The sequence below is a fragment of the Microcebus murinus genome, chromosome 18, assembly GCF_040939455.1.
Source record: "Microcebus murinus isolate Inina chromosome 18, M.murinus_Inina_mat1.0, whole genome shotgun sequence".
NCBI lineage: Eukaryota > Metazoa > Chordata > Mammalia > Primates > Cheirogaleidae > Microcebus > Microcebus murinus.
The window spans coordinates 17,003,003-17,030,181 of NC_134121.1; the positions used below are offsets into that span (position 1 = coordinate 17,003,003).

A 27,179-nucleotide genomic window follows, 5' to 3' on the forward strand; every position below is an offset into this window, starting at 1 on the left:
AACGACGGAAAACAGCGCGCTTGGCAGCCCCGGGTGCGCCTCTGTCCAACGCCGCGCGGGAAGGGCTGGGAGAGTCGCGAGGTGCCAGGACTCTCCTGCCCCTAGAGGGCTGGCCCGGAGCGCTGGGTCCGAAGACGCCTCCCGCCGCCACCGGGTGGCAGAGTTGGGGGCAGGCTCGCCCCACCGACCCCGAGGGGTGGCCCCGCCCCGGGGCTGCTGGGAGGCCCCACCGAGCGGGGCGGAGTTGTCGCCGCCCCCCCTCCAATCCTGGGTGACTGCGGCCCCTTCTTAAGCCCGCAGAGCCTCCAGCTGCCCCTCACTGGACTCTCCTGCTAGTCTCCCTCCCCCACGATGGCCTCGGCGCTGAGCTACGTCTCCAAGTTCAAGTCCTTCGTGATCTTGTTCGCCACCCCGCTCCTGCTGCTGCCACTCATCATTCTGATACCCGCCAAGGTCAGTTGCATCTCCAGGCAGCCCCGCGGACCGCGGGCGCCCGTTGCCTTCTAACAGGCACGAACTCGGGTGCGCTGGGCTGGAACGCGGCGATTCCCTGGCGGGCGCGCGCACTCGGGAGCTCGAGGTGCCGGACGGGAGGTGCCCTGCGAAGAATCCGAGGGGCATGGCGACCCCGAGGCGCACCGATCTTTGGGTTCACAGATCCCGGGGCACAACAGCCGTCCGGGCAAGCACGGAAACCTAGTAGTGAGCACACAGACCCCAGCCATAGGCTCAGCCCTGGCTCAGGATTTCCAGAGTGAATAACCGCGTTTCTCCCTCAAATGCCACCCGCCGGGGTGCTTGACCTTCCCTCCCTCCAACCCCTCTCTCCCCTCTACCAGTTGAGACCAAGCTGCAGGTGGCTTTTGACGTCAGTCAGGGGCCTATGTGGAAAGATCGGCCCCCCAGCGGACCCTGCGTGCTCTCTTTGCCACTCTCTGGCCCTTCTTTGGGCATTAGTTTCCCGATTTATGATCCATATTTCTTTCCAGCTCTTAAACAGGGCAGCCCCATGTGAGCCAAAACCCTGCTCCAGGCTGAAAGGCAGGTTGGGGTTGGGCAGCTTTGCCCGCTGCCTGCGGTGGCCGTGGCAGGAGGCGCGACACATTCCCAGAGCTCACGCCTTGGGTGGCACAGCTTGGGGCTGCAGCAGAAGCCTCGTCCCATGCCCTGGCCTCCTAATGCTCCTGGGAGGGAGAGAGAGAATGAATGGCTTTGGCCGCAGGCTGGGGGCAGGGCCAGGCGCCCTGGCCCAGGCTCCACTGGGCTGTGCACAGCCAGTTTGGCAGAGGCCCGAGCTCTTTGAAGCCTTTTGTGGCTGCTGGCTGCTCCTTCCTCATTCCCTCTTTCGGCCCTTTCACTCTCAGCCCAGACAGGAAACCTCAGGCTCTCGCCTCTCCTCCCCAGGCAGGTTTGGGAAACAGAGGAGCTCTTCAGGGCATGCTCTGGGGGCAGCCCTGGGGGAAGGAGGGTGCACTGGGGTGACAACCTGCAAGAGAACCGGACTTCCATCGTGCACTCATCCTTGTGACTTTAGCTGAGTCCCTGTTCTCATCTGTACAATGTTCTCATCTGTACAATGGGGCAAGGTTGTTTGGTTCTGACACTTTAAGACTTTGGGTATGAGAAGGGAGTGTGTTGGTTCCTAGGATGGGGGAGGGGAGACTAGGGAGAGCCCACCCTTGAGGTGGGCTGAGCACAGGCCCTGGATGGGCCAAGGACAGCAGATCCAAGCGTGGTGGCTCTTCAGTTGCCACAACAAGTGTAAGCAGCCATGTGTCCTCTGTAGAAAGAGCTCTGGGGCTGCAACGCCCGTGGGAGGGAGCCAGGCAGGAGAGCTGTGATTTGAGTTCTGCTGGCAGCCAGTGATGTTCCCTCGAATAATTATAGTAGCTCGGCTGACCTTCCCGCTGCAGGAGAGACCCTGCTCTCACTCTGACACGCACAGGTGGGCCCTGAGCTGGGACCCCCACTCAGGATGTGTGTGTGTGTGTGTGTGTGTGTGTGTGTGTGTGTGTGTTTGAGTGAGCTGTCCTGGGAGTGAGGACCCAGAGGGAAGAGCTGACCCTGGAGAGAGCCTTTCCCAAGGTTGCTGTCACACGCTCTCTCGCTCCTACTGGAGGCAACTGGGAGCCCAGACCCCATGTTCTTGTTTTCTCGCTTTGTGCCTTTGTTTTGGTCACCTCCGAGGAGCTCCCTGCCCCCACCCTTCACGCCCACCCCACTGTGCAAGAAAATCCAGAGGTAAACAGCATGGGCTGGGAAGCCAGCTGGACTTTGGCAGCCTGAGTGGCATTGTCCCTGCCAGGCGGTGACATCCAGGTCACTCGGCCCTCTGCCCGTGCCCCGGCCCCTCTCCTCACCTCTATCTTCTTTTCTTCCCCCTCTCCACCTTGGCTCCATCCTGGCCTCATCTCTGCTCCACTTTCTTTACCCTTTCTCTGAGTCTTATTAAAAAAAAAAAATCGCTACAATGAATGATTAATTTATTGTATTGCTTATTTTATTTAAAATGTTAAAAGAAATATTTTTTAAACAAATCTGTAAAAAATTTTTTACTTTTGGCACCTTCAGGAATTTTGGAACAAATTGTAAAATTTAAAGCAAAAATGATAATGCTTTCAACTCTCTTAGCATTAATATTTTGATAGACATCAATCCAGAAACCAGTCAATTAATCTCTTGTCTCTCTGTACACATGCACTCTGTCTGTCTGTCTGTCTGTCTGTCTCTCTCTCTCACACACACACACACAAAGAGTATGTTTGTCTGCAGTTTTGCATTAAGCAACATGTTGGAGCCACCCTTCCTTGTTAATAATTATATAAATAATGAGCCATGGTTTTATTTGGTTGTGAATTTATTCACATGTGTGTTCCGTTGTGCGCAGATATTTATTGAGCCCATTATGCCCTGTGCCGGGCACTGACGATTGAAATCCCACTGTCCGCTTGGATCTCAGCTTTCGTCACTTCTCTGGCCACTTTCTCAGCTGCAGGGAAGTGCTCCGAAGTGTGCACGAGAAACCAGGCCCCTCCCTGCAGGTAGAGCCTGTCTCATTCCTCCCTGTTACCAGCTCCTCCCCAGACTTTTCGACTATCCTCCTTCCTGCTCTGCCCTTTCCACTGACTCCTGACTCTCTCCATCGAGGAAGGGCCAAGTGCGTTGACGGGTGATATTCAGGAGCAAGCACCTCCTGGGCTTCCAAATGGTGGTGCGGAGGTGAGGGGCAGCTAGTGTACTGTCGTCTCTTTTCTAATTGTTAGGTCTGGCCCCTACAGGAACACGCACAGTGAGAACTGGCTAGCATGCCACCTACTGCTTCTGAGTTTACAGAATAAAAAATTACGGAGGACTTTGTGTGCCATAGGTTAAGAACGGGCACTCTCTCGAGCCCTCTATTCCCAGAGGAGGACATGAAACCGGAGGGGCCAAGCCTGGCCCCTCGCCCTCCGGTAATTTATTAATGACATTGTTTGCGGTTGCTATCACATGATGACAATAAGAAGCAAACTGACTTTTAGCTGGTATTATTGTTTTAAAATTCTCTACCATACACCTCTTATTGCAGGCCCTTAGAGGAGATCCCTCCCCTTGCCTGTCCCCTGGTGCACCCTGACACCAAAGCTTAGAGAAGTTAGTGACCTCCAAGGGGCTGGACAATGGCAGACAGTGGACAAGGATCAAGACTCCCTCGTGTCTGAGCCTGGGCTTCCCACCACACTGCTGTCCTGCCTTTAGTTCAGTGGCTCTTAACCAGGGTGAGTCCTTTCTGCCCCACCCCCCCACCACACAGCAGGGGACCCTTTGGCAAAGTCTGGAGACTCTTTTGTTGTTGTCACATCTGGAGAGAGTACTACTGGCTTCTCATGGGTGGAGCCAGGGATGCTGTCAAACCACCTACAACACACAGAATGAGCTCCCCAACAAGGACTCATTCAACACACAGTGCCAATGTGCTTAGCTTGAGAAACCTGCTGCAGACAGCAGGGAGGGGCGCTGGGTTGCTCATGGGATGCTGAAGAAAGATTTCTTTCTTTCTTGTGGCTGATAACACAAGCCAGACAAGGAATTTCTGAGTCTTTCTGCAGTGCTTTGTGCATACGAGATGTTCTCTTTTGGGTGATGATGAACAGCTGAGAGCGGCAGAGGTACATATTTCTTCCGCAGCCTTGTCAAAGCTCGACTCAGATGAATACTGTTGACTCCTTTAATAAGCATTTGCCGCCATCTCCTAAGTGTTAGGCGTGTTCTGGAAGCTGAGGGGCAGAGTGAATCCACAAATACAGCAGGTCCTTGAATAACTCGTTTCATTCAATGTCGTTTCATGATAACGTTGATGAGAACAATCGATTCTCAGCCAATGTCTGTGTAGGGTTTTCCTGTTGTCCCTATGTGTGCATCTTTTGATGGGGCAGCATCGTGGCCAGGGCGGGTTCCCAACTTTTTCTCTAAATTGCCAGGATAGGCTCTGGCCACTTGAGACCCCGAGCTGGAATAAGTGGGTAAATAACTACCTTGCTTGCTTGCTTTTATTCATCTTTCTTCAATGTATGTATCGCTCCCATTTATTTTAACGTGTAATATTGTGAGTGTTTTAGTCTTGTTTAGAAGTTTGGTGACGTTTTTGTGATCAGAAATGTGCTGTAGGAACTTGAGTCTTGTTTATGTCAATTAGCCTGGGGCCAAATTGGTTTCGTGATAGATCATTTCGCCTGTAAGTTATAGTTTCTGAGAGGACCCGTCTACAGCATTGAGTGAGAACTTTTGTACAGTTTGCGCCCTCAAGTTGCTCAGTTTGGTGGTGGCGGTGGGGAGAGAGTTAGGAAACAGTGACAATCCCGTGTGCTAATTGCTGGGGGGAACTGCTGGGGTGCTTGGAGGAAGGACAAGCCAGAGCATGGAGGAGGGGGTGGGGGGAGGCATCCAAGAAGGAACTGTGAGCTGAACTTTTAGTGCTCACGTGCTCACCCCAGGCCCAGGGGCAGGTAAGAGAAGGAGGCTATGAGAGGAACAGCATCTGCCTCTAACGTGCTTTGGGGTAGCTGGCACCGGGGGTGCGAATGGAGGTGTGGCTGGAGGGGTCCGTGGTCCTGGCCCATCACGGAGGGTCCTGTGAGTCCTCCTATGGGCTTTGTACCGAAGGCAACGGGAGGCTTTTAAACAAAGGCGGTGATGTGATCAGATTTGCCAAAGAGAGAGAGAGCAAGGACAGTGTGAGTTGTAATAGGAAGATCGAATGAGAAGAGAGTTGCTGAGATCCAGGCAAGAGACGTGGCCTGAGCAGGGGCGGTGGCCATGGGGATGTAGGGGGGTGGGGGGAAGAGGAGCGAAGCCATAGGTCTTCTTGGAGACCGATTTAATTGGAGGGGACTGGAATGGGGGAGAGGGTGGCGTCTGGGTAATTAATAAGGATTATAAGAACAACACTGATGAAACATCAAACCACCTAGGGAGGTGGGTATTTTTATCCACATTTTAAGAGGTGACAGAATGGAGGGCCAAAGAGGTTAAATCACTTACCCAAAGTCCCACAGGGAGTGAGGGGCCAGGACGGCAAGTGAAGGACCCAGCCCTGTCTCACCCCAAAGCCAAGATCCCTCTGGCTAAGTGGCCAAAGGCTGGGAATCAACTATTCACATAAATTTAAATACAAATAGTACAGCTTGGGACCGTAGTAATTAGAGAAGTGCCAGTGAAAACACCAATCTCTATCTTCCCAATTGTAATTTAAAAAACCAACCAACCTTGAAAACACTGGGTGCTGATGGATGTCCTGGATGAGCTGGTGGACGCCTTCATGCCCCGCTGGACAGGTTCATTCCTGGAAGCAGAAAGAGTCGAGCAATCCTTTGAGAAAGGAATAGGGAAGAGGTAGTGGGCGTTCCAGGAAGGGCTTCTGGGAGCCTGTCCTAAGGATGGATTTAAACATAGGTGAGCCAGATAAAGCAGGGTGGTCAAAGCACCCTCGTGGGGTGGAGAAGAAACCACGATTATCCAGCCACAAAAAGGCAAGGGAAAGGTGAAACGATCCTTCAAACTTATGGAACACTTGCAGTTTTAAAAACGATCAATGTGAAGGTTACGTAGCCCTGTGAAAAAGCGACAGTCCTAGAATGTGGAGGGAAAGAAGTAGGGTTGAAAGGAGAAAATTGCACCTAGTACGCAGAATGGAGAATCGTACGCACTTTGTACAATGATTTTAATTCTTAGACTGTGTCATTAAAAATTGTATTTTCTTCTTTTCTTGCTTCTCTTCCTCCTTTCTTTTTCCTCGTCCTCCTCCTCTTCCTCTTCCTCCTTTTCCTTTTCCTTCCTTTACCTTTTCTTCCTATTCTTTTGAGAGGTGACTAGTCCAAGGTTTGGAAAGATAAAGGAACTTGCCTGGAACCACACAGCCAGGAGGCGTGTGTATGTGTGTGTGTGTGTGTGTGTGTGTAAAAGTCTTTGGTGACAGATCCTTCACGCTCCTCACTGTCTTATCCCTGGCACGCTGTACTGACCAGGGGCGGGGAACAGGATGACTCTGACAGGGGCTTCACTCTGCTGACACTGCTGTCTTCCGACCACCCCTCCCAGCAGCTGTCCAGAGCATTCTGGGGGTGGGGAGAGTGGGGCAGACACATGCAGAGGGCTCAGCCTGTCTCTTCAGTTTGCCAGGTGTGCCTATGTCATCCTCCTCATGGCCATTTACTGGTGCACAGAAGTCATCCCTCTGGCTGTCACCTCCCTCCTGCCTGTCTTGCTTTTCCCACTCTTCCGGATCCTGGACACCAAGGAGGTGAGCAGCCCCAGGGGATCCTGGGTCCTTTGGGTTCTCGAGTTGCCCCATTCTCTAAGCTCCTCCGAGCTGCCTAGGCCCGGGGCAGGCAGATAAGCCCCATCTGTGGAGTCTGCCTGGCAGGGAGACAGAGCCACCCCGAGCCTGCATTCCCTCCCCTGCCCGCCCTCCCCGACTCCCGAGCTGTCCCTGAAGTCAGCATCTGGCCTGCTTGCCTGTCGCTGGGGATTTGGGTGGCCCTGTGCCCTGACAGAGCTTCCATGCCACCCTCCAGGTGTGTATCCAGTACATGAAGGACACCAACATGCTGTTCATGGGTGGCCTCATGGTGGCCGTGGCTGTGGAGCACTGGAACCTGCACAAGAGGATCGCCCTGCAGACCCTCCTCCGGGTGGGGGCCAAGCCTGCACAGTAATGGCATCTCTTTCTCTCACATAACGGGGCTCTGCGGGGGCCCAGGGCTGGGGAGGGGAGGGTGGCACACACCAGGCTGGCCCCTGGGTGGGGCATGTTACATGGGACCGTCTTAGCTGGGGAGACCAGATGCGTGGGGGGGGGTGTGGCAGCGTGTGAGGAGCAGCAGTAGGTGAGGACTCTCTGAACCCAGAGGGGACTGGTCAGCAAGATCCGTGCAGGTTTGGAAGACCTCCTGGGGGAGGCAGCTGCAGGGCTCCTCAGGGAGCAAAGTTGGATGGAGGCTGGATCAAACCATGCCTGAAGGGGATTGTGGGGAAAACAGGCCAGAGGTAGCACAACTCCTCCAGCTCAGAAGAAGCAAGAAGGTTCTCTCTCCAGTACTGAGAGCAGCTTCTCACTCATCTTCCCCCACATCACTCAGTACTCGGCTTCTCCCCTCTTCTCCAAGATCTCCCCACCAGTTGGCAGGCCGGCCATTTCCAGGCAGCCCATGGAGCCGATATAATCATAGTCACAATCATCCTGGGGACATTGAGTGTCTACAACCCCAGTCATGATCCTGGGGGCTTATTTATCACCTCGTTTAATCTGCACCGAACTCTGAGAGCCGGGTGTTATTCTTACCACCCACATGCTATAGGTGAATTCGAGACAGAGAGGGGTGAAGTGATTTGCTAATGGTCACATGGGGATTGGACACCCAGCTTCTCTGATAAGGCCTGTGTCCTCTCTAATCAGGAACTCGGGGTACATCTTTCATGGAGACAATGTGCTCCCTAAAGCATGGTGTGTCCCTAGCCCGGCCCTTGGTAGGCAGCAGCTGGTTATTTCACAGTAAATTCCTCCCGAGACGTCTGTGTGTCAGGGACTGTGCCCGCCCTCCTGGTGACTACACCTGGGGCTCCCTGGGTGCCTCTGGCTCCCCCGCACAGAGGATGTTGTGGCTCTGTGATGTCTGTCACCCTTGGTGGCATTGGTCCCCTCTAGCCACTGGCTTATAAGGTCAAATCAAAAGCCATTGCACTTTCTGGAACTCGGACTCCTGGCTTCAAGGGATCCTCCCACTTCTGCCTCCCAAAGTGCTAGGATTACAGGTGGGAGCCACCATGCTGGCCACACCATTGTATTTTCTAGAAATGTGAGATCTGAGGAACATGGACCTCAGAGCCCTCAGAATTCCTGTTCCCAGCCCCTCTGAGTGGCCAACTTTTCTCCAGCAGCGGGTGGGAGGCCCCCACAGTGGGCGTCATTCTGCCGTGTGCTGAAGAGCTTGTGCTCATCAATCCAAGGACTGCGCACGTGCTTCTCTGCCCCTTCCTGTGGCCCGGCTCCTCCTGTGAGCTTGGCTTCCAGCTGTCCATGGTGCTGCCTGTCCTGGGGGCGACCTGTACGTGAGGCTCCCTTGGTGCCTTAAAGCATCATGTAGAAGCCATGGCTCTTCTAAGACAACCCACATCCACGCAAACTCTCAGCCTCCTCCTAACCTGGGTTCTGGCCTTTGTTTCTATCGGTCCATGAGCTCAACTTGTATGGACACCAGCCTGAGCCCTGGTGCAGTGCAGCCACTGGGTCCCTTTTTCAGGGAGGCAAATTCGCATCTTCGAGGAGGAGCCAGACTGCAGAAGGGCACGGCCACCCTGAGCCCCCATGCTCCCTCTGTCCCTGGCCCTGTACAGCTGGGGTGTGTGGAGCCAAGGACAAGAGTCAGGCCTAAGGAGAGAGCAGACATGGAAACAGCTGCCTGGAGTCCAGCACAGTGATGGGTGTGGGGGCAGATGGAGAAAGGCGTGGCCAGCCCCACCTGGTACGCACTGCGAGGCCCCAGAGCAGGGACGTGTCTGAGCAGGCTGTGAAGGACCAGGAGGAGCTTTCCAGGCGGATGGCAGGGGAGGGAACAGAGCTTAGAAGCAAAGGGAACGTATTTTCTGAATGCTGTTTGTTGGATGGGTGCACCGCCAAGTGGAGGGGGGCGAAGTGTGTGAGTGGGGAGATAGGGCGGCAGGGGGAGCCAGGAAGAAGGTGACACGCTCCCAAGCTCCCTCCCCAGCTGCCCCCTACCCTGCAGGCTGACTGGCTTAGCCCCTCTGAACTTTTCAGTGGCATCTTCCAGCTGGAAGTGGAAGCTGGAGCTATCTGCACATAGGGTCACTCCAGGTCACCCCAGGTCATACATACTAGGATAAACTGCCTATTAAGTTGGCACCATCTGGATGCCCTTGCTTCCCCTGCTAGACGGAGAGCTCTTTAGAACCATGACTGGGTCCAGGGCTTCTTGGTGGCCCCAGCAGCCAGCAGAGTAGACATCAGCGATGTGTGTGGGAGGGAGGAAGGAGGGAAGGAAAGAGAAGGAAAGGAGGGAGGGACGGAAGGCACCCAGACTCTAATCCCCTGTTAGAATACCCAGTCTCGCATTGGCCTCCGCTTCTCCCTGCTGCTCCCCGGGAGTGCAGGGCTGCAGCGGACTCTCCGGCTTCCCTCCCTGCCCCTCTGCAGGCTGATGCTGGGCTTCATGGCCGTCACTGCCTTCCTGTCCATGTGGATCAGCAACACGGCCACCACAGCCATGATGGTGCCCATCGTGGAGGCCATACTGCAGCAGATGGAAGCCACCAACACAGCCACCAAGGCCAGCTTGGGGGCACTGGAGCTGGTGGAAAAGGGCAAGGCCAGCGAGTTGTCAGGTGAGCCCCGTCCCGGGGCTGCCGGGGCCACAACGGCAGACTCCCCTCTGTTGCCACCTCCTCCTCCCTCCCTGCTTCCTGGAGCCCTGCTTTAAACATGCATGGGGGGAAAATTAGATAATACTGTTTTTATAAGTTTTAGGAATGGGATTACGGCATAAAAGTTAGATCCTTTAGTAGAGCTTAGAACGAAGTCCCACCCTTGGTCCCTGCTAGACTTACAAATCAGTGTGTTCATTGATTATTCATTTGGGCATCTTTTGAGCACCTACTGGGTGCCCCTCGCCTCTCGCTATTCCTGCTTATCCTCAGGGAGGCCTTATCTGACCTCCTCGAGCTGGCCAGATCCCTCTGCTTCCACAGGCCTTGGGGTTGGTGTCCTACATGTTTCCCGGCTAGGCGCGAGATCAGGGAAGGCAAGGTGGCACCTGCCTTGTTCTCACCATCCCCAGAGCCCAGCACAGGGGACTCAGGGCCCGGCCTGATTGCCAGACCCTGGGCGAGGTCCCAGGGCTACAGAGAGGAACCAGGCACACCCCCGCGGCGGACTCTCACGGAGCCCAGTGGGGCAGCAGTGGGGCTCCTGACTTGGGGGTGCCATAAGCCAGACTGAGGGAACCTGGAAAAGGGAGCGACCTTGCCAGGAGGGGAGGGCATTTGAGGTGCATGTGGATGCCCCCCAGATGGAGGGAGCCGCTTGAGCAACAGCAGGGAGGCAGGAGAGGGGACATGCATCTTCAGTCTCCTTGACAAAGCCCTGGGGAAGCCGTGGGAAGAGACTGGGAAGGTGTAAGGGCCGACTCTGGGCTGGAGGCGCAGGAGTGCATGGAAAGGATCAGCGAGGCTGGGACGTCCTAGCCCTCAGGTCAGCGGCAGGTTAGGAGCTGGGGCTGGGACTGGGTGGGCAGTCCCCCATGCCTGGCTCAGCTAACGACAGCACTGTGCCCACTGCAGGGAACCAGGTGATTTTTGAAGGCCCCGTCTTGGAGCGGGAGGAAGACCATGTCAGGAGGAACAAGAACACGTGCAAGGCCATGACCCTGTGTGTGTGCTATGCCGCCAGCATAGGGGGTACAGCCACCCTGACCGGGACGGGACCCAACGTGGTACTCCAGGGCCAGATGAGCGAGTGAGTCACTAGCCACACCCTCTGGGGACAACAAAGTGGGCCCCAGGGCTAGAGGGACCTACTCCCCCCTCCCTCCTCAGCTGGGCCCTGGAGCTGGGGACAGCCAGGCCTGGTCTGGGAGGCCGGCAGGGTTGGGAAGATGTGTCCACATCCAGTCTCTGTGTCCCTGCAGCCCTGCACCCAGCGGGGGTGGGAAGCTGACGCCAGGGGAGCTGACATCAGCTTTCTGCCCTGGGCTCAGGGATTCAGCTCAGAGAAGGATGTGGGTTGAACTCTGAGCTAAAATCACGGGGATGACCCTGCAGTCCCAGATGCCGGGTCCTTGGTAAAACTTAGAGAAAATAGACACCTGTAAAAGACACCCTCCCTTTGGCCCACCCACTTTGGTTGTTAATGGTGACGATCCCATGATATTGGGGTCTGCAGGTGCGCTGCTCATTGCTTTCCCGTTTTGTTCACGACAACCCCACTGATTGCTCCTGGGGTGACAGGTACCCTTGCGAGGTCTGGAACTTTCCAGCTGTGGCCACCATAGGCCATGAGGACCCCATTTCTGTGCCTGGGTAGGGCTGGGATTCCAGAGGGGGAGCAGCCTGGGGTCTGCCTCTGGGGTACTGTGGTCTGCCAAGGGTGGCGGAGGCCTGGACGGCTCCAGGCAGGTCTGGTGCATAAATGCACTAACTGAGGTGTGTACAAATTGCAGCGGCAGGAACAAAAATAAGGCAGGGCCCATGCTGTGCTGACAAGAGCCCCGGACAGGGGCGGGGAGTGCAGCTGGCACAGGAGCTGGGAGGAGAAAGGACAGGCCGGAGCCCAGCCGGGCAGACGCTTGAGGTTCACAGCCAGACTGTTTTGATCCTGGAAGTGTTTTCTATAATGATATCCTTACGGTCCTCCCTTACCTTTCTCCGGGAAGAGCAGCCTGTCTGGACTGAGTGGGGAAAACTCTGTGTCTGCTTTGACACCGTGGAGCTAAAGGGCGCAGCTCTGGGGGCTGGCAGAGGCCCAGGGTTGGGAGGGGAGCCTGAGGCAGAAGTGAGCTTTCTCCACCCCCCAGCCTGGGAAGCTTTTGCGATTTGCTTTGCTAACGGGGCCCTTCCCTTGCAGAAACCCACAGGGTGAGGGTTCTGAGGCACCGTGGACCTCCTGCACGTGCCGGCCACATTATGTGCATGTGTGTGTATTTTTCTGGGGGGATGGGCCGTACCTTCCACGAGATTCTTAGCAGAAAGGTTGGCTGGTCATTCCTCAGCCTTGTCTTGTGCTGCGGCCACATTCTGGGCACCCCCCTTGATTGGGGGCTAATGCCTGGCAGGGGACATGGGTGGCTGGATCTGGGGAGGATGTGGCCCCCAGGTGCAAGGCCGGCCTGTGGCCCTGCACAGGCCCTGCACAGCTCCGGGTCTGAGCTGCGGTGTGGACCAGTGTCTTTTCTTCCAGGTTGTTTCCTGATAACAAAGACGTCGTGAACTTCGCCTCTTGGTTCGGGTTTGCCTTCCCCAACATGGTGATCATGCTGCTGTTTGCCTGGCTATGGCTCCTGTGTGTTTACATGAGATTCAGGTAAGTCTGAGCTGCTCCCGGAACAGAGAGTCTAATTACGCCACGCGCCTGCAGAAAAACCCTCAGACGTAGTAGGTGAGTCTGCAGAGTTCTCTGTGTCTGGCCTGACCATTTCTCCAGCCACATCTCCCGCTAGTCTGCCCTCCTGCTCCGACCGCCCTGGGTGCCCACTGTGCTGTGCCCTGCCATGCTGTTCCCTTTTCCTGGAACACCATGTCCTACCTTCCAGCCTTCCTACCTCCTCAGCCTTCAAGGCCAGTTCAAGTGCTGCCTCCCTGACTTTCCCCAACCCCATCCTGCCTCTGCGCTGCCCCTGGACACGTCACAGCCCTGTCCCATGGCACCTGCATTCATGTTCCAGTGCCTCCCCTCCCCTGACCGTGAGCACCTCCAGGGCCTCTCTGACCCCAGCGCTTGGCACAGCTACCAGCCCAGGGAGGGAGAGCCAGGTGGGTTCAAGTAGTTAAAGAGAACCTTGTCCCCATGTCCCAAATCCACACTGCTGGACAAACTTCCACCTGTCCACATGGGTCCATTAGGCCAGGTCCCAGCAAACCTGATGACATTCAAAGCAATCCAAACCCAGACCATTACCAAACGCCTGTGATGTTCCCAGCAGTGTGCGGGTCCTGGAAAGTTTACCTTCTTATTCCCAGCACAGTGACGAGGACATCAAGAGTCACCCTGAGCAGCAGCCAGACTTTGGTCAGAAACCATGACATGTGGCTGACAAATACCTTCAAAAAGTTGTTGTTATTTTAAAAGACACAGATTTCTCTGTGGTGCAAAGGTGATCGTGTCACACTGAGACAGAGCGTGCTTAGCTCTGAGCTAAGCAGGTATGCTCTGCCCCAATTCACGGGGAGCCCGAGCCAAGTAAAAACAAGGGAGTATGTGACCAGAGGGGAGAGACTGCAGAGCTGAGATGCAAAAGTGCCCACAGAAACCTGTGATTTAATGGGGAAAATGGAGCATTTTGCTAAGTTTTCTTCGGAAGGAAGAATTGTTTTAAAAACTGCTGTTAAAAATTTGCTATACACATCCAAAACGATCCCAATAATGACAGTAATAGCAGCAGGCATCCCCGACACCCCACCCCACCCCGCCCGTGTGCAGGCCCCTTGTGAAGGGGAAGCTGCCTCCATGGGTCTTTGTCTACACAGCGTGGCTTTGAGAGCAAGGTGAGACACTCCAAGAGGCCATGGAGGTGGGCAGGGGTCACCAGGGCCTAGGATGTGGCCTGGGCGGAGCATTGTTCCCAGCTTCCAAACTGAACATCAAAGCTGTCCTCTGCCTTCCAGATCTGGAACCAAAACGAGGCTCCCGTGAGCCACCCCTGTTGGGAAGGGGTGGGACTGTACTGCAGCCTTGCACCTCCACTGCTCCAATCTGTGCCAGGACCAAAGTCCTGCTTGTTCACTCACGTCCATCCAGCAGGCCAGTCCGGAACTGGCCCTGAACCTGCTGTGGGTGGGCATCTGCGTCTCCCCATGGGGCAATGGAAATGACAGTGACCAACATTTGTTGAGTGCTTATTATGTGTCAGACACCATTTTTAGCACTCTACATATATGAACTTCACTAATCTTCACAACGGCCTACTAGGTGTAGGTACTATTACCATTATTCCCAATTTACATATAAAGCCATTGAGGCATAGAGAGGCTAAATGGTCCACACAGGGTTGCATAACTTGGACATAGTGGGGCTGAGATTTGCACCCAGGCGGTTTGGCTTCCACTACCTTACATCCCCTCTTGAGGAGGCCAAGGTTCGCTGCCTGGGCAGCCTTCAAATTAGGCATGAGCAGGTGTCAGTAGTGCCAGCGGGAGCCTGGGGGCCACCCTGGAACTTTAAGGCCTCCTGAGCGAGAGGAGGGAGCTAGCCCAGCACTGACACCAGAAGGGCACCATCAGCCTCCTGTCTGGCCGGAGGTGGATGCCAGGCCCCTGGGAACTCCCAGCCGAGAACCTGAAGCTGCGGTTCGCCCAGCCTGGCACGGCCTCCATCAGCTCTTGACCAGCACGGGGCCTGGACAGTGTCTGCCACACTGGGACCCCGGAGCCTGCTCGTGGTTGGGTGTATGGCTACAGTCCAGTCCCGCCCCTTCCTGACAGGGGTGGCCTGGTTTTGGTTCCAGATCTGAAAGGCAGAGGACAGCTTTTATGTTCAGTTTGAAAGTTGGGAACCATGCTTTGGCCCAGGCCACATCCTGCCACATACCAGGCCCTGGTGACCCCTGCCTGCCTCTTATGGTCTCTTGGAGCGTCTCACCTGAGGCCAGGGAGCTACCTGTCTCAGTTGCAGGAAGCGCCTCTACTATCACGTCTTGCTGAATTGAGTTCTCATCTAGATGATTGTGGGGAACAATGTCAAGGTGTTGGCTTCGAGCCTAATCTACAAAAACTGTATCTTACTGAGTTTATGGGCAGCCTCCTGGGCTTTATCTAGCCAAGGGGACCACAGACTCCCACCCAGGACCACCAATAACTATGCAGGACATTATTACCGGCTTATACCTGACTGTCCCAACCAGGCTAAGCCCCTGCAATAGGGATATGAGGGGTCTTCTGGACCCCTGCCATGGTAGAGACACTTGGAGACTCAAGGGTCCTGCCCCTCCTTGGCTCTGCAGTGTCTTCAGTCCAAGTCCACTGGGGTATGTCATAGTGAAGGTCATTCTGCTGCAGAAGGACACTGTGGTCCCCACCCCAACCAACCCCAGGGCTCTCACAGGCCGACTGGATCCATATGCCCACATCTCTTGCCAGCCTGGAAGTCACCAGATGAAATTAACCCAGGGATGAGAGGGAAACTGCTTAATGCAAGAGGGTCTTGAAGGCTTGGTGGCACCACTATCAAGGATTAGTCTCAGACGACTGCAAATTCCATGCAGCTCCAGAGTCTGCAGCCACTGTGCTGTCAGGATGTGTCACCAGCACCAAATGCTGGCTTGGGCTCTTATAACCCCTGCTGGGCAGCTGGGAATACCACCGTCTCTGCTTATCCTGGAAACCTGAAGCCCCGGGCCCAGCCCTGGTGTCTCTAGGATGACAGTGGCAGGAGATTGGTGCTTGGTAGAGCACAGACTTTACCAATCCAAGGCCATGAAAGCAAAAAGGCCCCCTCCCACACCAGCAGGGCTGTCCCCACAATCGATGATCTAGAGCTGTGGTCTCCAACCCCCGGCCTGTGGACCAGTACTGGTCGGTGGCCTGTTAGGAACTGGGCTGCACAGCAGGAGGTGAGCATGAGTGAGCGAAGCTTCGTCTGTATTCACAGCAGCTCCCCATCACTCGCCATCCCCAGTCCGTGGAAGAGTAGTCTTCCATGAAACTGGTCCCTGGTGCCAAAAAGGTTGGGGACCGCTGCTCTAGAGGGTAACCCTTGGGACACAGCCTTGCCCCTGTACAGCAGAGAGATCCTGCCGGCTATACAGACCTGAGATCCCATCACTGCACCTCCTTTCCCACCCCTGAGCAGTCCAAGAGGCTGTGTCCTGATACCCCCATGTCCCTGTGCCATGGCTCTCAGACTCTCAAAAGCAGTTCACGTCCAGCACAGGCTCCAGGAATCAGCACCTCTTCCATCAACCCCCGCCTTCCTTTGTCTTAGGGCCCCAGGACGTACTCTCACAAGGTGGGGCTCTCTGGGGCAATGGTTGTGGCCTGGCCCACCCTTCAGACTAACAGTGGCTGGAACTGGAAGGCACAAATGGAGTCCTCAGAGAATATCTCAGAGCCCACATCCCGCACACTAGTGGCCCGGTTACCCCTTCCCACAGCCAAGCTACCCTCTACATCCTCCTCCTTCCTGCCCCCTCATGCCAGCACCACCCTCGAGGAGGCCCTGCAGGCACCCCTGGCAATGGGCATCGTCCCTAGGGGGCCCATCTAAGAGCAGAGCCTGGACTGGCTTCCTTCCTGCCCCAGCCACGCCTGCTGCTAAGCCCAGGGTCTCCTGAATCCCCAATCCTGTACCTCCAGCTCCCGGGAATGCAAGGACTCTTCCTGCTTCTGACTGGCATGGTCTGCTGGGTCCTGTCCTCGCTCCCTGTGTCCTCCTGAGCTGCCTCGGTGCTGGAGGCTGGCATCCCAGCACCACCCAAGGCAGTTCCAGACCGAGAGGGGAGGAGGAAGACTTGGGGAGCATGAGAGGGAGCCCTGGTCCCACTTGAGAAGCCTCCAGACCTTCCTATGGCCTTCCCCCAGGTGACCCTGGAGCAGCTGGTCTCCAGGTGACTGGGCACCTGCCAAGACTCTCTAGCCTCTCAACAGAGACTTTTCCCCACTGTGTTCCGGGAGGCAGGGCAAGCAGATGAAGGAAGAATAGGAGGAAAGAGGGAGGAAGGGACTTGCTGTAGGTGAGAGGCAGCACCATGTGTCTTTCTGGCGCATTCTGCCATGCAACATCCAGGCTCTGTCCGATCAGCACCTGAGCCAACCAACCTGTCCTGCTGTTCTCTCACCTTTGCATTCTCTAGTTTTAAAACATCCTGGAGCTGCAAGCAGAAGCAGGACTATGAGAAGGCTGCCTACGGGGTGCTGAAGGAGGAGTACGGGAAGCTGGGGCCCATCTCCTTTGCGGAGGTCAACGTCCTCATCTGCTTCTTCCTGCTGGTCGTCCTGTGGTTTTCCCGAGCCCCTGGCTTCATGCCCGGCTGGCTGTCTATCGCCTGGGAGGAGGGCGAGACACAGTAAGTCTTTTGTTTGGGAGAATCCTCTGGCTTACTACACTGTGCCTAAATGCTGCTGTTCTTGGCTATGGGCTGCTAGAGGAACGTCCAGGGCTGGGCGCCGTGCTTGGCCAAGGTGCTTCTCTTTGGCTGTGGAGTTGGGTTTCAGAGAGCACTCTGTTGGCTTCACGATGCATTTGTTTTTTCCTGACAGGTCTTCATGGTAAGACTGCAGGTGTGTTTTCGTGGCACCCTCTCCTCCCCCAACAGGTTGAGCAGAAATTATCTGGCCAGGCAGGATGGCCAGAGCCGTGATAAAGATTTGCTAGGAGTAGGGCTTCTAGAACTCTGTTTCTCCAACCTCTGCTCTGCCGTCTTCCCTCTCATATCTTCCTTCAGATCTAGTCAAGTCCCTCCCAAGATACACATCTGGGGCTCCAGAAGCTTCTTAGACAGAAACTTGGCAAAAGGGGGTATATGTAGTTTCCCTCCTGGCTAGGATGCTGTCAGAATGGAAGTAAAGTGGAGAACAGGTATTTTCTAGAAACAGCAGAAGACGTGGGTGGGAAGATGCAGCCTGTGACTGGCTATTCCATGTTGAGAGTCTGCTTGGGTCAGCACCAAAGTCCTTGTGGTCACCCCGGTGAACCCAGAGTCCTAGGGAACCTGGCTGAGAAGGGGGTCACGAAGTTTACCTGTGGAGCAGCACAGGCCGGGAAGGTATGCTGCTCAAGGTCACCCAAGGTTGGTGGCCAAGAGCGTAGGCATCTTGGTTTCCAGGCAGGACTCTGTCTACCATATCACTCTTGATCTTGGCTTTGGGGGCTCCAGTTTTCATACCCAGTTGTTTCTTCACGTAGGAGCATTTAGACACTAAATTGCTAGAGTGAGCACAGGTTTGTTGAATGACTGTCTCTGCAGCAGTGGGGCTGGGCTGAAGTCCTGTGTGTTCTTCCCCACCTAGGTACATCTCTGATGCCACTGTGGCCATCTTTGTGGCCACTTTGCTATTCATCGTGCCTTCTCAGAAGCCCAAGTTCAACTTCTGCAGCCAGACTGAGGAAGGTAAGGCTTCTCCCAGTCATCAGGATTGGGGCCCTGGAAGCGAAGGTTCTCTGCGCAACTCCCCAAGCCCAGGAGGGAGAAATCCCCCTCCTATTGAAGAGAACTGGCTACATTACAACAGCCTGGGAGACGGTTAATGGTTTTCAAGCCAATGGTGATATTATTTAGTGCAAAAATATCTTCTATTTTGCTTCTTAAACTTTGAAATCTTATTTATATTTCAACAGGAACAGAACATGTTTCAAATTTCCCATAATGCTATAAGTTTTTAAAATTTTCTCTCTTCCTCCCTGTCTTTGTTAATATGCATGTATATTATACGATTATAATCAAAACACACACAGTTTGGATCTTATTTCTTTGCAGTTTTGGGTTTTTTTGTTTTTGCTTCAGATTATACGATAAACATGTCCTACTATTGCTACAGTCTTCAAATATATTTTCTCCAATAATGGCATTATATTGCACTAAGGAGCTATAACCATGTTCCTGTTATGGAACATTTTGGCTGTTTTTGCATTTTTCATTATGATCAATTAATGTTTTCTTGTACATAGCTTTTCTTTTGAGGGTATTTCTTCCCAGGGTAAATTTCTAGAAGTGATATTGCTGCAGTAAAAGAATATACGTGTCTTAATGACTCCTAAAATGTATGTCCAGATAGCTTTTTAAAAAGGTTGTACCAATTTATAATGCTATCAGCAGTGTGTGTAATAGTTTTACCACACCCTCACCAGCAATGTGCATGAACATTATTGTAAATTTTAGTTAATTTACGGGCATGAGATGGTACCTCACTGTCCTATTGGCTTTGTGCCGTCTTGTTTTCTAATGCTGCTATGGTGTGTGTGTGTGTGTGTGTGTGTGTGTGTGTGTGTGTGTGTGTGCGTGCATGTGTGTTTATTTTTTCTTCTCAGAAAGGAAAGCTCCATTTTATCCTCCTGCACTACTAAATTGGAAGGTGACCCAGGAGAAGATGCCCTGGGGCATTGTGCTGCTGCTGGGAGGTGGATTTGCTGTCGCTAAAGGATGTGAGGTAAGCTCTCCAGCCATAGGCTGCCTGGGGCCCCCTTCTCCCACCAAGAGGGTGGCCAAAGAGCTCCAGTCCTCCATCCCTGGGCTTGTGTGTTTCTGTCTCTGCCTCCTCCATATAACTGCATGTTCCTTGAGGGCAGCGACTCTGCCTTGTCATCTGGGAACCCTGCGCCACGACTAGGTCCTGGAAGACAGAAAGTACTCTGAGTAAATGAGTGACCCCCGTTAGCCAAGAAAGGCAGGGTACACAGCGAGGTCCCTTTTGGGCTTTGGTGATAATGATCTCTGCTTTGATTTATGCTAGGGAAATCTTTCTCTCCACGTATTGTCAATATTTTTGCTACTACCTTTGATCTCCTACTTCCTGAACTCTTTGTTGACATGGTCACTATTTTGAAATCTTTCTCTAGCTAAATATGTAGCAGCAGAGGAGGAGAGAAACATTTTGGAAAATAGCCAAAAAATGTAACATTCTCTACTTTCCCCTCTTCCCTCCTGGGGAAGAAATGAGCCAGCTTGGTGCTGCCGTCCTCCAGCCAACTATCCATCCTCATCCTCCCACCCACCCAGGGATAGAATAGACAGAGTTATTGCTGTTTCCTCAATACCCTAGGACAGAGCCTGGTGCATAGTGGGTGGAAAATTTTCTCTTTTTCTTTTTTTTTTTTTGTTCTGGAGTCAGAGTCTTGCTCTGTCGCCCAGGTCAGAGTGCAGTGGTGTCAGCCTAGCTCACAGCACAACAACCTCGAATTGCTTGGCTCAGGTGATCCTCCTGCCTCAGCCTCTCAGGCAGCTGAGACTATAGGCACATGCCACCACGCCCAGATACTTTTTCTATTTTTTATAGAGACATGCTTTTGCTCAGGCTGGTCTCAAACTCCTGGCCTCAAGTGATCCTCCTGCCTCAGCCTCCCAGAGCGCTAGGATTATAGGCATAAGACACTGCGTTCAGCACAAGATATTTTTTGAATGAGCAAATCCATCCCTCCGGTCACCTCTCCACCCTGTCATCTATCCATCCGTCCATCCATACATACATCCATTCTTCTCTTCATCCATCCCACATTCCTATTATGTTTCTAGTGTTAGGCCAGGCACTGAGATTTCAGAGGAGATTGGGACATGGTCCCTGTTCTTGAGGACTTCGCAGACCAGGGAGGGGCACATATGTGGAAGGGCATTTTAGGAAATGACCCACAAGCAAGGGAAAAGGCAGGGGGCACGTAGCTTAGGAGCAGGAGAGGGTGAGGCTGGTAAGGCTAGCAGAAGGCGCTTCTCCGAGGGCCTTGGATTCATGATGGGGGTGTGGACTGATGGTGAAGGCAGTGGAGAGTCACCGAAGTGCTGAGGCCGGGGAGTGACATGGCAGGTCTGCACATGAGAAAAATCACTCTGCCGTCAGGGCAGGCAGGGGTTGGAGGAGAACCAGTTTAGGCTCTGTGGTCTGTACCTAACTCAAACTCCAGGGACCATTCCCTCCTTTGGCCCCCAAGACACCACTTTCTCCTGTTTTCCTTCTAACTTTGACTGTTCCTGCTCAGCTTCTATTGCCAACATTTCCTCAGTTCTCCCTTAAATAGGAGTGTTCTTCAGGGCTCTGTCCTTGGCCTCTTCTCTGTTACTCTTCATTCTCTCCCTGGACAATCTCTTCTCAGCTCAAAGCCCCAAATCTAAATCCCCAATTTCTGGCCCAGATCTTCTGAGCTTCGAACCCTGTGAGGCCTGAGAGGAGAAGAATGTGAGATGTTTTGGGCGACTTGGTGGCTGATGGGGTATAAGGAAGGAGGGGAACAGGGACCCCATAGGATGACTCCAGCCCTCTGGTTTGCCCAAATTGGGGAGCCCAGAGGGAGAAGAAGATTCTGGGCTAAAGAGGATGAATTCAAGTTGGGGCACATTGAGTCTGTTGTGCTTATGGAACGTTCAGGTGGAAATATCTAGAAGGCACGTGGGTGTTTAAATCCAGGTAATAGAACAGCTGGACTGGAAAAACAGATGTAGGAGGCAGCAGAGTGAGGATGGAGGTTAAAGTTGTGGGGATGGATGAGGTCACCTGTGGAAGAGTGCAGAGAGAGGGGAGGAGGGGCCAAGCAGCCCCAGCCCTGGAGGAGCCGGGAGCCGGGAGCCCTGAGGTGACTGCCCTCCTGCTGCTTCCCAGGCCTCGGGGCTGTCTGATTGGATAGGGAAGCAGATGGAGCCCTTGCAGGTCGTGTCCCCGGCCGCCATCACCATCCTCTCCTCCTTGCTGGTTGCTGTGTTCACTGAGTGCACGAGCAACGTGGCCACCACCACCCTGTTCCTGCCCATCTATGCCTCCATGGTAAGTCACCCTGGTGTCAGGGTGGTGTGGGGGCTTGGGCCTCATTTCATAGGAAGCCGTCAACACATGACCATGTTCTAGGTCCCTAGAAAGGCAGTGAAACTGGGGCCAGAGCCCGACCAGGCTTTGTGGCCTGGGTCTGGCCCTGTTGTGGATCTGGGTCCCTGGCCACCCTGCTCCCCGGGCCCTTGCTGCCTTGCCAGTTCCTCTTCGTGTCCGCCACACTGATCAAAGCACCAGACGTGGACCAGGTGCTCCAAAATGTATTTCATAAATCCGACTGGATTGTTTTTTAAGCTTAAGGGACAGCACTTGGGCCAAGGAAGAGTGGCCAGTGCTGTGGCCTTTTGGTTCACAGCACAGGGGTGCAGGACTGCAGAGCAAGGGGAGCACCAGGGCTGGGCCCCAGCAGGGAGAGGCCTTGGGGGAGGTGGGGCTTGGGAACGGGCGGGCGAGGAGAGGACACTCTGGGAACACGGAGCCGCCGGGTGAAGGCAATGGCGGGCACGGCGGAGGACTCTGGGATCCCTGCTGGATGAACCCAGGGCAAGGGATCAGTGGTGGCTGAGGCCCGAGAGGTGGCTGGTGGGTGCCAGGCTAACATGTCCTGTTCTACGGGCAAGCATGTTTTTGAGTCACTGATTGAGAAGAAAGCAGAGCTTATAGGAAAATCAGTGGGGATCGTTTCTTGCATTTCCTTCTGTCATTCATGGCAAAGCAGTGCCAGCCTCAGGTGCTGTGGAAAGAGCCCTGGGCTTGCAGTCAGAAGACCCGAGTTCAATGTGGGATCCCCGAACGTGTCTCTGAAGTTCCTTCCTCCCAGATTGCGCTGAGGGTCAAGTAAGACGGGAGCTATGGAAAGCCTCTGTAGACTGCCATGCTCAGGAAATGAGCATAGGCGAGGCCGCGGTCATTCTGGAGCCGGGAGACAGACTTACATAGGGCCTGAACATGGGATCGAAGTTGGTAAATTTCCATTCGGCTGCCTGGGTGTCCACGTGTATAAAAAGCAAAGCTAAGTGGGTTTTTTTTCCCCTTCCATTCCAAGCAAAGATGAAAGTGTTAAAAATAGCAGGGTGGCTCGTCTCCTCCTCCTCCCCTAAACAGGGCGACCGGATGGATGCTGAGGGAGAGGAGCACCCTCTGCCACCGGGCATGCGGTGCTGGTGACCCCCCCTCCCCAGCAGAGGTCCTGGCTTTGTCATCTCCAGCCCCAACCGCTAGCAGCTGGGATCCCAACCAGACAAATGCAGGCCTCAAACCCAGGGGGTGGCCAGGCCCTTTGGAAACAAGTTTTCCTAGAACCAGAAGCTCCAAGCAGGATGTCCCCCAGCTACCTCCAGGGCCCTCACACTCCGGCCTCAGCACCCACCTGTGAGAAAGGGAAAGGCCGTGGTCACCGGCTGGGTCGCACGGGAACGTGGGGTGCACACACCGTAGGGCACCCAAAGCCAGGAACAGCCTGGGCCCCTCCTGGGACCTCTCAGGCACTCCCAGAGGGAGCGTAACTTGGTGCAGCATTTTCGGGGGGGCTGTTTACCAACAGGAACTGGAACCTGAAACCTGCTCATACCCTTTGACTCTGCCATTTCACGTCTGGGAATATATCTTAGAAAATAATCAGAGGTGCCTAGAGGCATATATTATGGTGACGTAAGACAGAATCATTTATTCTAAAAATAATATCCATAGTAGTAGGGGGGTTGGTGAAATAAATTATCATATGTCCGGATAATGTAATACTATCAGGCATTAAAAATCACAGTTTTAAAGAGTAATAAAGTAGGAAGATGTTCATGACATATTTTTTTAAGTTGAAAATGTAATATATATATATTCCTTAAATGTGTCTAATAATGCAAAGAAGTGTACAGACTCCTAACCCTCTAGCTTCCCTAGAGATGACTCTGTTATTAATTTCTTAGGTGTTTTTCTGGATATATCACACACACACACACACACACGTATTCTTTTTAAAGAAACGGTATCATTCTATGGTCCTATTACACATCTTAATTAAAAATATTTAATCATAGGTCTTCAAGATCTTTCCATATTAGCACATAAAGCCTACCCAATTCTTCATAGCTGCATGCTTTCCCGTTGTTTATGTATATCATACTGTATTTAACCATCCTGCTATCAATGGCCATTGAGTCTGCTTCCTGTGTTTTGCTGTTACATTGTTGCAGTGAACACGTTTTCATATGTGTCTGCCCTTATGTAAAGCTGCACCATAAATGAATAACTTTAGATTTTACAAATTATATCATCCATTCATTCCTTCAACAAATACGTAACGAGTGCCTACTCTCTGCTAGGTGCTATTAGATGTGGCTGCATCTTAAAATGTAGAATAAAAAAGGTGGTTACCAAATTCCATATGCAAAATGATCCCAGATGTGTATAAAGCCGCATACATCCATAGGTAAGTGAGAGGATGTGCATCTCGGCTATAAAACTGAGCGCAGTCTAAGTGCTCAGCACAGTCTCCGGCACATAGTAGGTGCTCAAGAAATGTATGTTGAGTGAATTGAAGGGGTTCAGAAAGGCCTCCTAGGGGAAGTGGGCTCTGAGCTCGGCCTTCAGTGTTCAGCAGAGCCATCAGCCAGAGAGACGTGGCAACAGGTGGAAGAGCCAACAACACAGAGGCACAGAGGTTCGAACTCACAGGGTGCGCTCAGAATGCTTTTCCAGAACCGTGGCCCCGGGAGCTTTTGTGTTCTGTGCCGTGATGCTGCAGTGTGCTGTGTTTCTCCCCAGTCCCGATCCATTGGCCTCAACCCGCTGTACGTCATGCTGCCCTGTACCCTGAGTTCGTCCTTTGCCTTCATGTTGCCCGTGGCCACCCCACCGAATGCCATCGTGTTCACCTACGGACACCTCAAGGTTACTGACATGGTAACACAGCTGTTTTCCTTTACTTCCTCTCAGACTCTAATGCTGTTCTTTGTCATAAAAGATGCCCCATTTGTGAATGTGTGGGTTTCACAGTGACGGCGTGGGGTTTGGGATATCAGTGAACATCCAGACCCACAGATGTCATGTACATTTACAATGCAGCTTTTCTCCTCTTTGGAAATGACCTCAAACGTCACAGACTGTCCTGTTCCCCCCCCCCCCCCCCGGAGAAGGCTGTGCAGGCACCAGGGGAGCCCCGGCTAAGCGCTGGGAAGGGGTGGGGGCTGGGGGCTCACATGGCCGAGGAGGGACTTCACAAACTAGCAAGAACCCATGAGAGCAGTCAGGCGGGGCAGGCTTAGACTCAGGGAGGAAGGCTACTGACAGGCAGAGAGATTTGTAGAGGCGTAAGAAGAGGTAGAAGCAAGGAGGGGTAGAGAGACGACTGCTTGGGAATGGATAATTCCCTGGAAACAAATGCAGCCAAAGGAAGGACTCTTCGTGCCCGGCTTGGCTTCATTCCCTCTGGTGGGAGAAGGAGGGCAGATTTCCAGCTCTGGGATGGGGAAGGGGCAAGTGTGTGAGTCCCCGAGGCAGAAATGAAGGTCCCTACCCTGGACCAGTCAGGTGTTGGTTATCTCCGAGTGTCCGCTGGGTATCTTCGGGACTCCATGGGGCATTTTCTCTACAAGGGTGGATCCCGGAAGCCATGCATTGCTCCGTCACTGCTCACGTCACCCCTGTGAGGTCATTTTCCAAATGCTAAGACGGGCACGGGGAACCCATCTATCCTGCCTCCCTCCCGGGGTGCTTTGCGCACTGATGATGCCCGGTGGACAGGAGGCTGCTTTGTCTTGGGTGGGAGGAGCACAGAGCGTGGCCTGGGGACATTGAGGCCCAGGAAACTTAGGCCTTTGTCCTCCTCTCTGAGAAGACGAGTTCCCAGCATCCCCTGCGCCCTTGTCCTGACAGCCCGGCAGACCTGAGGGCGCTGACGCTGACTCTGTTTTTCTTCCAGGTGAAAACAGGATTCATGTTGAATATAGTTGGAGTCTTCTGTGTGTTTCTGGCGGTCAACACCTGGGGGCGGGCCATATTTGACTTGGATCATTTCCCCGACTGGGCCAACGTGACATACACTGAGACTTAGGAAGAGCCACAAGACCATGCACACGGCCCGCTCTCCTGAGGACCACCGAACCTTCTGCACACCTTGCACAGAGTTTTGGGGATCGCACCCCAAAGTGACTCGAGGATGCCCACACCCCACCAAGTCCCGGCCAGTGGGCCACCTCTTTTCTTCCTCCAGGCCTGGACTCAGAGATGGGGATGGGCGGCCGGAGGGCAGGCTCAGAACTGAAGGGAGCCCTTCAAGCGGCTGCTGGTCCCCATGTTTCCTGGGGCCCTGCCGTCTTCTCTGGGGTGATGGGCAGCAGAGGGGCTGGGACACCGGCTCCTGTTCTCACTCGGCCTCGAGCCTCCACCATGCTGTCCCCACCCTGGGCTCTGGTTTTCACTTGCTTAGTCCTGGGTAGTTTAAATGGGAACAGCGCCCCAGGTTGGAAGCTGAGAAAACAAGCTACCCTTGCCTGTGCCTCTTCGGGCTCCCCTTGGGCCTCCTAAGATCATCTCTGTCCCTCTGAAGGGGCCACCCCAGCCAGGGGCAGGATGCTGGCCTTGGGCAGCTGCCACCACTGGAGTGAGAGTGGGGATCGGAGCCTCTCAGAACTCCTTGTGCGGCCACCACCAAAGGAGGAGGAGTTTGAGTTGCTAACATCAAGGTGACACATGGCTTCCCTCCCGCAGCGCACTGCTGGCCAGCCTGCTCCCCTCCTCGCCTTGCTCCATTCTAACTGACAGCTCGCCGGTGAGCTTCCGGCAGCTCCGAGCTTCCCTGTGCCAGGGGGGCCGACATTTGCTGAGATGCCCCAGGCTGGGGCCCTCTGGCCTCCCCCTCCTCTCAGGGCGGGCGGGTGTGGCTCTTCTGCCACATGCTTTCCCTGCCTCCCTACACGGCAGGGGTCACACTCCAAGTATGGGCAGAGATGGCACTTTGGGGGCCACAGTGGGGTTTCTAGGTCCTCTTTTACCTGCAGGCCCAGGCTAGACAACTGCTAATGCCCAATAGCTGAGTCGCTTCAGAGTTTGCTTGTCACGCCAGAGCTGGAGCTCCTCTGGGAAAGTCCCCCCTTTGTGACTGGCCTTCACAGCCAGGCCTGGTGTCAACAGAGTGTCACCGAGATGAGCAGCACCCAGTGCTCCCTGAGCACACAGCCCCTGTCTGTGAGCGACCCGCGTGACGTTACTGCGGCAGAGAGCCCCGGAGGGAGACAACGACTCCGGAGTGGCCGTGGAGACCCTCAGAACCCCCTGTGAGAGAGACATGAGAAACGACCACCCTCTTGCCCCCAACCCCATTTTCCTTCCTTCTGGTGCTGCTCTGGAAGAGGCAGTGGCGGCAGACGGATGAGGCCCGTGGGTGGCGTTTTCCAGGGCAGGAGGAAGTATGGGAACCCCACCGAAGACCAAGTGTCCATCTGGTTCCTTGGGTGGAATAATTCCTGACCACACTGTCGAGATCATGCTCTCATTAAATGCTCCGTCTCCCATGGAAA

At 54.1% G+C, this 27,179-nt stretch overlaps 1 protein-coding gene across 1 annotated transcript; it reads left to right on the plus strand.

The window, feature by feature from the left end:
- The first annotated feature begins 262 nt into the window (after positions 1–262).
- SLC13A5 (solute carrier family 13 member 5) lies at positions 263–27,179 on the plus strand. The gene is made up of 12 exons (XM_012779173.2): positions 263–453; positions 6,650–6,778; positions 7,053–7,189; positions 9,689–9,876; positions 10,831–11,005; positions 12,446–12,568; positions 17,052–17,264; positions 18,208–18,308; positions 19,226–19,344; positions 21,502–21,663; positions 24,427–24,564; positions 25,583–27,179. Exons 1-12 carry the CDS (start codon positions 352–354, stop codon positions 25,712–25,714), a joined length of 1,719 nt encoding a protein of 572 aa, XP_012634627.1. The 5' UTR covers positions 263–351; the 3' UTR covers positions 25,715–27,179.

What these genes read in the sequence shown, in the direction of transcription:
- SLC13A5 (XM_012779173.2), top strand. Translation starts at nt 352, where the DNA reads ATGGCCTCGGCGCTGAGCTACGTCTCCAAGTTCAAGTCCTTCGTGATC. An exon ending in CTGCAGCCAGACTGAGGAAG is followed by an intron (nt 18,309 to 19,225) that starts GTAAGGCTTCTC and finishes TTTTCTTCTCAG; the next exon opens with AAAGGAAAGCTCCATTTTAT. An exon ending in CTGTCGCTAAAGGATGTGAG is followed by an intron (nt 19,345 to 21,501) that starts GTAAGCTCTCCA and finishes GCTGCTTCCCAG; the next exon opens with GCCTCGGGGCTGTCTGATTG.